At 42.4% G+C, this 12,877-nt stretch overlaps 1 protein-coding gene across 1 annotated transcript in view; it reads left to right on the top strand.

Annotated features, from left to right (window-relative positions):
* The window catches only part of LOC310963831 (uncharacterized protein), a gene marked incomplete at its 3' end in the record, with an annotated part of 270,431 nt that extends 257,813 nt beyond the window's left edge, over positions 1-12,618 (top strand). Inside the window, exons 27-35 of the mRNA XM_083936764.1 lie at positions 2,723-2,825; positions 2,954-3,039; positions 3,696-3,796; positions 5,380-5,450; positions 6,802-6,909; positions 8,075-8,145; positions 8,892-9,009; positions 9,189-9,353; positions 10,438-12,618. Of these exons, the coding sequence (XP_083792890.1) occupies positions 2,723-2,825; positions 2,954-3,039; positions 3,696-3,796; positions 5,380-5,450; positions 6,802-6,909; positions 8,075-8,145; positions 8,892-9,009; positions 9,189-9,353; positions 10,438-12,618 (3,004 nt within the window). The remainder of the gene's footprint in view (positions 1-2,722; positions 2,826-2,953; positions 3,040-3,695; positions 3,797-5,379; positions 5,451-6,801; positions 6,910-8,074; positions 8,146-8,891; positions 9,010-9,188; positions 9,354-10,437) is intronic.
* Between the last annotated feature and the right edge of the window lie 259 nt (positions 12,619-12,877).

Here is a 12,877-nt window from a genome sequence, read left to right as displayed (position 1 = left end):
AGAACTCATCATTCAACATGCAATAAAACAAAACAAAATCATTTTTGCATAAACTGATCGTACTGATACCGTTATGGCGGCAGATATAGTGAATTTCTGAGCTGGAATAAAAATAGGCATTTTCTACATGGATTGTGCACCAATGTTTTTTAAACAAATAACTTTGTTAAAGAACATTTAACATAATTATACATCAATATAACAAACAATATATTACATTCTGGCATTATAGGGAAGAAACCCTTTGTAAGCTTGAAATATTGTCCAGGAGGAAATGTGTACAATGCATTAAAGCAGTTCTTACCTTTCATGCTATGTCTCAGTTAGAGCACTCAGCGCTTCCCTCCAAAGTCCCGACCTCTTACCCCTGCCTGACCGCTGACGCCCCTGACACATGCTTTGTGATAGAAATGCTGCGTTCAGGTGCAATGGGAAGTCCGAAGTTTTGGACCTCCAACTAGGCGAAGTGCACTGAAAAGCCTGTCCTACTAGCGAATTTCGGGTATCGACCTACCCCTGATTTGCTGGTAGGAGGTTAACTTTGCCTAGTTGGAGGTCTGAAACTTCGGGCTTCCCATGGCACTTGAACACAGCATGAGGAGCACAAGTGAAACAAAGGATGACGGGCAGGAAACTCTGCAAATAATTTTATTTGGACAGAATATATGAGAATTGATTATCGATGAGTGTCAATTACTTTACATTTAAGTGATCCATACACTTGTTAGGATTGCAAAAGAAAAGGTGTCAAAATGCCAGAAAGGTAAGAATTGCTTTACCTAAAGGCTTATATGAATTTATTCATGCTTTTATTCTCTATTACTGAAATCGGGTATGGTGCCTGAGAACTTTTAAGTCCAAGACCCATCCATATACCTGTCTGACCACGCCTGAGTCGATTACAGCGGTCAATCATGGCATTTCTCCTCTATTTTATAGCATTAAATAATAAATTAAAACCCAACTTATCAGAAAATGTAACACTTGAAGAAACACCAGCGTGATGAGAACTACTCAAAATGACAGAAACCGTTTTTTGTAGAAAAAATACTTGACGCAAACATGGAGGGGGCGGGATTTATGCCCTATAATGCAGCCAGCCTCTTAGGGGAGATTCAGATGCTTTTGCTTCGCTTTTGAGGAGCCGCAAAGTCATCCATCTGTCAATACAGTCTGTGGTCGAAACAATAGAGTTCATGCAATTTCCAGTTTGAGGCAAAATACTGTTCTGCTGTTACAACAACCGTGATCCAATAACAATGTCCTCAACAGTTGTATAAACATGTATCTGTTTATATGAGTATTATAAGCTTCATAAAGCTGTTTTGTGTTTTTACTATAGAGCTACTGTGCTGCGGTTACATCATATTGAAAGTGTCAGCTTACTGATATTGTTCTCTTCTGGCAGTGATATAACTGGGAGTTGTGTTGCAGCACCACAGACTTGGGTGTGTTATCGATGAATGACACTAGAAATAATGAGACATGACTGAGAATACAGGTTGAAGTGGGGATGTGTTGTGTCGGAAAAAGCAACGAAATGCTCACATGCACAGTTGAATATTGTCAGTGTCAGTGTTTTTGGTTTGATTTTCCTGACAGGGATTTTTCTCTCTGAGTAAAAGTTGAATTAACGCCGTTATAAACAGCATTACACGAGAGTAGCAAACAGAGAAACAGTAAGCCCTCCTTCTTTTGTTTTTTAAATTATCTTAAAATGTTTTTCTCAGCACTTAAATTTACACTGGAGATAGAAATTAGGGAACGAATTATAAATACTTGATTTATTCTGAAATTATTTTTTTATTGCTCAGAATTAGATAGAATATCCGCCGTGGCAATATCACTGCTGTACTAGCATGCTTTTTAAAATAACCAAGGCACTTTGACAAAAACCTTTATTTTGTGAAACAAAGACATGGAGGAAAATTGAAGAACAGTAACCAGAAGTGTCAGAAGAGAAGATTTATAAAACTTTTTTTTCTTCGGGCTATAGGATTAAAAAATGAACAGGATGTGTAGAGGCCCTTGCTTTGAATGACTTCAGCACATCTGCGCCCACAGGACATCACTAGTTTCTCACACTGCTCTGGTTTGATCTTGGTCCATTCTTCTTGCAGTCTCCTCCACAGTTCGGTAACTGTAGTGGGTTTCTTAGTCATTACTTTGTTGCCAAGGTTTTCCAGAGAGTCTCTATGGGGTTTAGATCTGGACTCCGATACGTCCTCCTCCAAATTTAACTGACTTCTTTAGACACTTGGGATTCGAGTCGTTCCCAGGCCGACGCCAAACATAATGTTTCTCCATCAGATACTTGATTTATTTCAGAATAAATCAAATTTTTTATAATTTGTTCTCTGATTTTGATCTCCGTAGTATGTACTCCAGTAAAATTACAAGGAAAATATGTGGCGATACATCTTGTTGTGTTGATTTATTGCTGCAGTCTCTGCTCCTCTTTGTGTTATTTTGGTTCATATCAATGTCAAGTGATCTAAAATTATATTTATTTTTATGTCTATACATATTTTTTGTAAATCCCCCTTTCTTTTTCATTCTTTCTTCTGTCTGTAGTGTACTTAATGTATGAAACCTGCTCTCTGCAAGTGTTTTTTCATTTAACGTATGTTCCTTGTTTTGTGATTAACAGTGAAAGCACTAAAAGAGGGAAACTGTGCTATTCATCAGTAAGTTATGTTGAAATGAACTGTTTGTTTTCCAGGTCCAACCGCAGCATTGTTGAAGACATACGACAAGGAGAAGGAAAGACTTATGGAGCAGAGCTGCTCAGAGACCTGCTGAAACTCCTGCCTGACGTAGAGGAGGTTTGTGTTTATCAACATCTGTGTGGCTTTGGTTTTTGAATCAAAGACCAAACCTGATGATAAAAGAAAGTGAATGTGGATAAAGACAAGAGCCTACTGAGCTTCCTCTCTCTGCTCCCCCCCAACAGATCAAGAAACTTCAAGCGTTTAAAGGAGACCCAGACAAGCTGACACTGGTCGATTCCTTTATGTTCCTCTTGATCCAGGTGCCTCGGTACGTTGATTTTAATGGTGTGTACATAGTGTCGTTCTAGTCAAAGGGAGATGTGAAGTCATTTGTTCGACAGTCAGTGAAAGAGAAAAGGGTTTGCACCGTGCAGAGTTGATGGATGGATTTGCGTTTTGTTGGGGACTTTCCAAGGAGCTTCCACTGCTCTCCTTATTCACGTGTGTTCCTAAAAAACTGGGGTATTTGTATTTATTTATCATTCTGGGACAATGCACATTAATTTACCTTTTAAACTGCACTGCTCCACACATCCGCAATCTCATCCCAAGGTGTTAAAATTACCCTACCTGCAAAGATTTAGGTCGCACATATGTTGTAGTTAGTTCTGCTGAAAGTCCTTTGGTATTTTCTGCCACAACACTAGGTCTGGGGATAAGGCATCAAAGTAGTATTAATGTAACAGAAATTTTTAAATGAGTCGTAATTCTCTGGAGGTGCACGCATCAGCTCCCACTGCCACTCAATAAAGTGATGTTCCACTAACAATCCTCCTGTTTCTCCATCCATCACCGTGAGCATTTAACGGTGAAAATTATGTTTACGCTTCCCTGCTGAACATTAACCAGTCCTTTTCAAACGTCCATCAATTCATCGCAGACTACAGAATAAGATTTAACCGCTCTCTGCTTCATCTCTGACAGGTTCGAGGTTCGGATCGAGGCCATTGTCCTTCGTGAAGAGTTCTTCCCTTCCTGTGCCGTCATGAGCCGCGAGATCGATGTCGTCCGCGTCGCCACAAAAGGTAACAACACACAGGCTCTGCTGCCTACACACACACACACACACACACACACACACACATGCGCTCAGACAGGTGACCCAGATATTTGAGCTGTCAGCTGTGCTGAACAAGAAGTAGGAATGTGTCACCTGAGATGCGTTGACGTGGGGTCAGAATGGAAAGACAAGGATGTGTAATTGATTGTACTGTCATGTTTTGTCCTGTACCATTTTTTCAATATATAAATCATACATTATTAAAGTGATAAAATTTACTTTAAAGTTTGCAAAAATTGGGGCGGCCGGTGGCTGAGTGGTTGGAGAGGCCGCCCAATGTGGAGAGGCTGGGGGTCCTCGAGGCAGCAGCTGTGGGTTTAAAAAGGTTTGAAAAACTGTCAAAAAAATCATCTTTAAAAAATGGACGGTGTTGCTAATATAGTATACGTAAGGTATTCGTAAGCCTGATGGACTATCTCGCTCCCCCCAACGTCACATCAATGCCCGCGAGTGCGATTCGATCAAGTTGAGAGAACGGACCCCTACGGAGAGGCTACATCCATTTTTATACAGTCTATGATTAAAACACACACAGACGAAGACTGTGACTTCATCATCTGCTCAGGATGCCATTACTCCACTACATTCTTTACATATAAAATATTTGTCTGTTACTTAATCAATGTCCTGAATATCAAATAAAGTGGCCTTTAACTGTGACTCCTCCATGTTGATTTTTCTTTAAAAATAATTTCTTCCCTCTTGAAACACAGGAACATGCCCCTTGACCACAGAAAAGTGTAATAATTGTGGCTGATTTGTGTGTTTTCTGCATTAGGGACAGTGGTGCTAAATGATAACTAACATGCTCACAGTGAAAATGCTTACTTGCTGATGTTTAGCTACCAGATATAAGAATGTCATTCATTTTCAGGAATTTGGAGAATCAAAGTATTGGACCTCTTGATCCAATGATAGCACTAAATAAAACGTTTGGGGATCACCAAAGTTGTTACAGTTACTCCTGAGAGGGAGTTTTCATGGTAATCTGAGTCAGTGTGACGTCCTTCACTTGAGAGCAACGCTGCAAACATGGCTCGAAGTGCTGTGTGCTGTTGAATTAGTAATTAACAGTAAAATAACACACCTTTCCATATACAGAACACACATAGTGTACTTGTAGCCATGTCTTGCATATTCTGGGTTTTATTAAACTGACTAAGAAACTATAAAAAAAAAGTAAACTAAACTTTTTATGCAACCAACATTTGAGCGTGTGTCATTTTAGCTGAGTCCCACTGTCTTTCTGCTCTGTGGTTTATTGGATTTTTCTTAGACCCTCTTCTACAGTACCTTGACCTTTTCACTGCATTGCGGAGCCACTGCATGGGACAAATTAAGTTTAACCCTTGTGACATCTTTTTAATTAAAACTGTAGAAGTAAAAAGGGCAGCTTGTCAAAAATACGTCTTTGTCAACTTTTGATGGAGTAGGATGTCATGATTAGGATCTGCTGATGTCCTCTAAGGAGGTGATGTAATGTGTTATGCGCTGCAGTCATCTGCTTTGAATTTTCCTAATTGAGTTTATATCGATCTCATCCTATAGAGCTGATGGGCTGCGAGGAGCTTCATGCCATTCTGCATCTGGTGCTGCAGGCCGGAAACATCATGAACGCTGTAAGTCCATCAGTTCACTTCATACATGAACATCACTCTCCTAACTGTCTGATTTTAAGGATAAGCCTAATGTTATTGTTTGATGTTCTTCTGAAACTCATGAAAAGACAAAAAGTCCTACTGAAGACGTAAATCTGTAACACAGCACAAATATATTAGGCCTTTTGGTTGAGACGTTTAGCTTAGCTTAGCATAAAGAACGGAAACGGGGGGGAACAGCTGGCCTGGCTCTATATGAAGGTTAAAAAATAAGCTAACCATCACCTCAAAAGCTCTTAAATGGACACATTGTATTATGTTTGTTCAATTTATGCAAAAAGTGAAGTATAAAGTCAAAAACCTAAGTGGTTTTATAGGAGTTAGCTGGACTATTTCTTAGCCAGACTAGATGTTTCCCCCTGTTACCAGTCTGTATGCTCAGCTAACTGTCTCCTGGCTCTTTAGAGCTTCATATTTAGAGGAATGGTTGGACATGTTAGGTTGTGCACTCATTCCTTTTCTTGCCGAGAGTTGGATGAGGGGACTGATAACATTCTCATGTCTGTATGCTAAATATGGAGCTACATCCATTGACAGTTAGCTTAGCATAGACTTGAGTTGGGGAGGGAACATGTAGCCTGGCTCTGTTAAAATGTAATGAAATCTGCCTTTACCAGAACCTCTAAGAGTAATTAATGAATACACTTTATTTTGTTTGTTGAATTCCTACAAAAACTGAAGCATGAAAACAAAAATGTAGCCTTGATACCAGTCTTTATGCTAAGCTAACCATTTGCTTTAGCTACATATTTAAAAGATGAATATATTGGGAAATACGCTTATTCACTTTCTTTGCAGAGAGTTAGAAAAGAATATCGATGATTTGTACATCAAATATGAACCTAGAGCTAGCAGACGGTTAGCTTAGCCTAACAGGAAGCCTGTAAGGGGGAGCTAGCTTTGCTCTGCTCAAGAGTATAATATCAGCTTACCAACACCTCTAACTCTTAACGTGTTGTATCTAGTTTGTTTATTTTGTTGAGCTGCTGGTAGGCTCATTTTTCCAACTTTACAGAGCTCAGCAAGCTGTTTCCCCCTGCCTCCAGTCTTCATGCTAAGCTAAGCTAAGCTGGCTGTTTGCTCTAGCTTGATACAGGCGTAGGCAGACAACAGACATTTCTTAAAATAAAGCTACTCCTTTTATAGTTTCTAGGCTTTGGCTACATAGGAAGTACTTTCAGATAAGGTCATTGTTGGTTCTGGGCTTTTCATTGGATTTGTTTATAAGGAAAATATAGAATCTCCCCGGCCTCCTCCTTCAACATCTTGATATGTTTCTGAGATCTTTCATTGATCCCTCTGTGGTTCTCAGGGAGGTTACGCAGGAAACGCTGTGGGTTTCAAGCTGTCATCCCTCCTCTCATTGGCTGACACCAAGGCCAACAAGCCAGGGATGAACCTCCTACACTTTGTCGCCATGGTAAGTGGAGGCTTCAATTATACTGCTGATTACTACTACTTCAATAAGAGTGCTGGACTAATGCGTCCTAAAACCAGGGAAAGTGAGATATCATGTTTGCACTTCCGATGTCCTCGTCTTAAAGTCAATTGGATTTTTTAATGTTCTTTTGTTTAGATGCCTTAAATAAGGTCTGTGGTTAAAGAGACGTTTTGTTGTGAGGCGGTTGCTAACAAGTGGCTAAATGAGACTACAAACATCAGCACGCCATACAAGTAAAATCATTTGGAAGCTAGCAGGTGGTTTAGTTCGTTCATAGCCTTAGCTTGACATCAGCTTTTTACTTCTGCCGATGCATTTACGCTTCAAAAATCATAAAAATGGTGTTCATTTGTGCTGAGGGAAACATGCAAGTATCACAGAACTTATTTTCTGCAATAATCCAAGATCCACTGCAGCACTCTATATGATGCACACAATATCATTAAGGGCTGTACTGTCTTGTGTAATCCGATACGACGCCACGCGGCAAAGTGGGGCATCAGAAAATAACCATGTCAACACTTCTCTGACACAAAGTCACCATAAAATTAAATGTTGAAAGCTTCACACGGCTGCTGTTGTTGCAGGGTGACTTATTGAACTGCAGTCCAGAGTCAAACCTCTACAATAACTAATTATATATCTTTTTTTATGTGTACTTGGTGGTGTATTTACATGTGAATAAGTACTGAATGCACACTTATCTAATGGTAATGTGAACTGAAGTAATGTACTGTACTATAGGAGCTCTTTTGGAGACATTGCTCAGTTATCTCTCAGACAACTAGACACCGATTTCATCTTATTAATATTTTTAATATTAGGAAGTCTGGTCAGACTCCAGCTTACCAACCCCTCTAACTCTACAGTCTGGTATATCCTGATTACTGCAGTTAAATCATACAAAACATCAAAACAAAACAGTAAGTTTTATTAGATCTTTCACCGCAGTGGTGCTTCAGTAAATAGACTACAGGAGGGCAGGTGGACAGCAGATGGTGACAGGAAACAGAAAAGAGCCCAGATGGGCAGGCCAAGCTCTTATATAACCCAGCAGAGAGTGCTCATTCACACTGCAGTGATGCCACTTCATCAGAACACAACAAACATGGATGTAAATTGCGTGATGTGTCTCTCCACACAGGAGGCGAAGAAAAAAGACGAGAAGCTGCTCAAGTTTCCAGAGAAACTTCAGGATGTGCAGAGTGCATCCAGGTAAACGGTTCTTCTCAGCTTTTGTACAAAGTTGGTAATGTAGTCGGGACGGGTTGAACATCATGCCCTGTAAATTCAGAAGGGTTTTAATTGGCTCTCTATTTTTCTGTCATTCATTAAATCACTCTGAAAGTGATCCCAGTGACATTGTTCACCACTGTTGTTGTCATTACAGAGTACTGTATAGTGTGGTGTGTACTCCGCCATCCACTTGAGTTAGAACAATGTTTTTGGCCTCTGAAAAATACTATGTACTTATTGTCTGTTTTATTTATGTGTTCTGTAAATGACGTGCGTGTGAAAAATCTTTTGATCAAATTTGAGTTTTTAACATTTTTATTCATTGCTGAATTGACAACCCCTTCATCCAGCCTCACTACTCAGGCTGACATGGAAGTTAAGTGCAGTGCTTTGAGGGTGACGTTCAGAACGCAGTGTGGTGGCTGTCAGGCTCTGTCAGCATCACAAGGTCATCTCTCTGTGTGAAGACGGTACAGCTCCTGCACCACAGCACCAAGATTGCTCCCCCCTCCCTCTGGATATGTAGAGGCATTTCTCACAGCGGTCCCATCTTCACCTTTTAACAGATGACAGTCTGACAGTGTATGCAGCAAAATGCTGTCATATTTTGTCCTGCTCAGCAGTATTATGAGGACACTGTGATTATTATGTATGGAATCACGCAAAATTGTCTCTAAGCACATTTTTCCTGATCTGCATCTTTCTGTCGTAATGTTTTGATGTAGAATCTCAGTGGAAAACATCGAAGTGGAGTTTTCCTCCTTATACGTTCGGATTAAAACCCTGGAGGAGAAAGTTCAAGGAGACCAGGAGCTACTGCAGCAGCTGGAGCCCTTTCTGCAGGTGAAGCAGCAGCAGCAGCAGCGGCAGCAGTAGTTATGTCATGCATTATATACACAGACACACACAGACAGAAAGTTGGATCCAGGCCACTGTACATTTCTAGCACTGCTGACTTGTGCAATAGATAATGACAGCTATAAGAGTGTAATGATAAAAAATGTATGTGTCCGATGTCTCAGAGTTCCGCGCAGACGCTTCAGGACCTGAAGAGACGCAGGCTGGATCTGCGTAAAGAGGGGAACACTCTTATTGACTTCTTTTGTGAAGACAAGGACACCTTTAAGCTGGACGAATGCTTCCGCATCTTTCAAGACTTCTGCATCAAGTTCAAGAAAGCTGTCAAGGTTGGTAAAATAATAACTCTGATTTAACAACTTTTCATAGTTTTTGGCATCATTTCCACAAGTAATTACAACCCCAATTCCTCCCTAAGTTGATTGCTGATATGTGGGAACACAAACATTGCTGAAAAGAAGTCGGACCAGGCCAGGAAAGGAGAAAATGACACTACTCTTAAAGGGACCATATTAGCATTATTTGCAAAAAAACAAACAAAGAACAGTAAAGTTACTGCCCAAACTGTTTGTCCTAACCATCATCATAGTGTACAGAATGTCAACACCACCTTTCTTTATTGTCCCCTGAGGGGAAATGGTTTTACAGTCAGCTAACATACAGACACACACAACGCAGAAGGACTTACTGATCCAACCATGACCCAAAGTACAACCTTAGTTTTCTTGTGCTATTAAGGATTTTTACCAACATTTTGTGTGCACTTAGTTTTAATTCCAAATTGAGTGGAGGGTAAATTAGGGTCTAGTGCTTCATTGTGGCTGTTGGATTTGCTGGCTATTGGATCATGGATACGTTAGATTTTTTTAAGCTATGCTTTGAAACCGGACTGTTTCCACAACTGGTAGTAGAATGTTGACAACAGGAAGTCAGGCTGTAAACTTAATATTTTGGCTTGTTAAGATAAAAGAAAACCAACTTTTCCAGAATGAAAACTTTAATTATGGATTCATTTGTGATGTTAAAGACTAATATGATGTGGCATTTTTCGTTAATAGGGGGCTTTGCCGCTCATGATCACATAAAAACACGATATCCATAATTATTAGAATATTTCACTAATCATGAGAACCACAGCTTTACATTTTGGTCATTATATCTATTCCAGTTATTTTGGCAGTTCTGCCCAATTCTGTTAAGCAAAGCACTGTGCTGTGTTGTCCTAGGGGCACAGATTGCATCACCAAAAATGAACTAAGTCTACAAGCCGATGTTAAAATAACTGGGAAATTTCCATTAAGAGGAGTAACTTTAGTAAAAAGATGCTTGAAATGTTGATATTGGCATCTTTTATTGGTGTCCCTGTCTTCCTGTCCGCCTCTAAATACTTCTCCACCTTCCTTTTTCTCTCAGGACAACACGGACCGTGAGTTGAAGGAAGCAGCCAGACAGCGTCGTCTGCGAGAGTTGGAGGAAAAGCGCTTCGCCTGGTCGGGTGCAGATCAGAGCGGTGGATTCGGTCGCAGCAGCAGCGAGAACGATGTGGAGATGCTCACCAAGGAAGGCCTGCTGGACTTCTTTCAACAGAGGTCTCAAAGTCCGCACAGCCCGCTGGGACGCTCCGCTAGCGCCCGCCGCCACCGCCACACCATGACCTCCATAGCAGACCGAGAACTCCAAGGATACCTGGAGCTATTTGGAGGCACTGGGAATCCCGGTGACTTTTCCAAGTTCAACAGCCTACCTCGGTCGGGCCGCGCCATGCAGCGAAGGACGACCCCCTGGATCTTAGCGCAGGACGACAACCGTGAGCTGGGCTGTGACAGACAGGTGACATCCCCACGTGCAGAAACTGAGCCGATCAGCCCACTGGCCAGGTTTTCCTCTTCTGGGCTAAATGATAATGACCCATACAACAACAATAACTACTCATCTCTGTCAGAGGGCAGCGCTCTGCCTCGTCCCTTCTGCATCTTTCAGAAGCCCCCACATCTTCCTAACCCAACAATTACCGGCCACATGAATGTCAGTGTGGAGAAGCACACTTTAGTTCAAGGTCCTCAAGCTTTTGACCTACCTAGTCCAAACAATAACAGTAATCCCATGCCCTTTGTAAACCAGGGGGATGTTGTGGTGACTGATTTGGAAAAGGAAAGACAGTCACTTCCCATAAATCTGGACATCCTCCTACATGGTCACATTTTAGAAAGAGGAGAAGGTCCCAAGGAGGCATGGGGAGGGAAATTAGATCCTCCCACACAAGCTGGGGCCTCTCCTGAGAGAGACAAAGAAGAAGAGGACACAGTTTCATCAACAACCTGTGATACACCCCTCCCACTAGACACCTCTGTATCCAATAAGAAACCATTGTTTTATATACTAGACTGCACAGAAACAGACTGCTCTGTCACCTCGGATTATTCTGAGGTCGAAAGCTCGTCTCTAACGAAAGAGGGACTTAATTTCAGAACCGCTGACCGCAGGAAATCTGACCAGGAGAACCAACAAGATCCAAGCTCTCTGTCCTCTAATTTGGAGTCCATGTCAACCAACGAACAGTCCATTTCAACCAATGAGCTTTCCGCGCCAAAATCTGTGACCCCGTCTGCCACCACGGAAGAGTGGGACACAGAGAGCTGTGACACTGCTGAGGGGAAACAAGGTGCGGAGAAAGATGCACAGAGAAACAGCAGAAAACCAGCACCTACAAAGAGCAAAGCTATCAAAGCAACTAAGTGCTGCGGAGGTCGCGGTGTGCGCACGCTGACCAGCAGCGAGAGCCAGGGCATGAGGAAAGTTGTGCCCATAAGCAAGCTTACGAGGACGGGTAACGGCAAGAGAGCAGAGAGACCTTTGGTGCATGACAGTGAAGAGGCACGCCGTGACCAGAGCACCCCGGCGAGAGGAAGGAGCGAGAAGACGTTAAGACCTCCTCGACACTCCAGCCTTCCTCCGGACGAGTCAAAAACTCAGAAGGGAAGTAGCCCCACAGGCGGCTTTTCAAGGTGGGCACGCGATTCAATGCCGAGAAAGGCTTCTATTCACAAGCCGAGCGCCAAACCTCTGAGGAACATCCCCAAGCCTGCACCCGAAGAGAAGATGTGTCGCTCCACCATGAGAGCCCTGGCGCAGGCCCAAGCCCAAGCCCAAGCTCAGGCTCAGGCTCAGGCTCAGGGTGCAGCTTCCTCTGAGAACAGCAGCTGTGTGACACTCAGCGCAAAAAACACTGCAGATGTCCCCAGCTTTGCCCGCAACACCGTAGCTTCAACTTCCAGGGTCAAGAAGGAGCTGGCTCCCCTGCCGTCCGTCCCCTCCACTCCGTCTCGCAGCCCCTCGGTTGTAGGTCGACAGACCTCAGCGAAGCAGAACAAGTTGTCGCCCACAGTTCCTACCAGCGAGGAGCGACCACAAGGGACAAACCTGCGACGGGTGCAAAGCGTGAAAGCTACCAGTCGCAGCGCCTACCGCAGCGACACTCCCCCGCCCCCTCCAACACGTGAAGATATTCGTAAGACTAGTAGCTTTTCTGAAAAGTCCGTCCAGCCTAGAGACTTGGGGACGCCCAGCAGAGGCGCTAAACCAAGCTGGAAATAAAACAAATAGAGTGGAAACTGTCTGCAGACGAGACCAGAAGAAAGAGAGACTTTGATGTCAATTGATATTTACTATTTCTTCCCTTCTACAGTGCAGACGTATCCTCTCATATCATGCAAAATACAGGAATCTGAAAAAAAGGTTTTAAGCTATCTCCCCTTTAGGTTCCCCAACAGCTGATTCCGTATCAGGTTTTTGAACTGCAAAGAGCAAGATGCAATGAACTGCTCCACGTGATCCTGTTTTGTTGCTGCTGTTT

Source organism: Echiichthys vipera, assembly GCF_963691815.1.
Source record: "Echiichthys vipera genome assembly, chromosome: 2".
In the NCBI taxonomy this organism is placed as follows: domain Eukaryota; kingdom Metazoa; phylum Chordata; class Actinopteri; order Perciformes; family Trachinidae; genus Echiichthys; species Echiichthys vipera.
The sequence above is the reverse complement of the archived record's forward strand: the minus strand, read 5'-3'. Positions and strand labels throughout refer to the sequence as shown.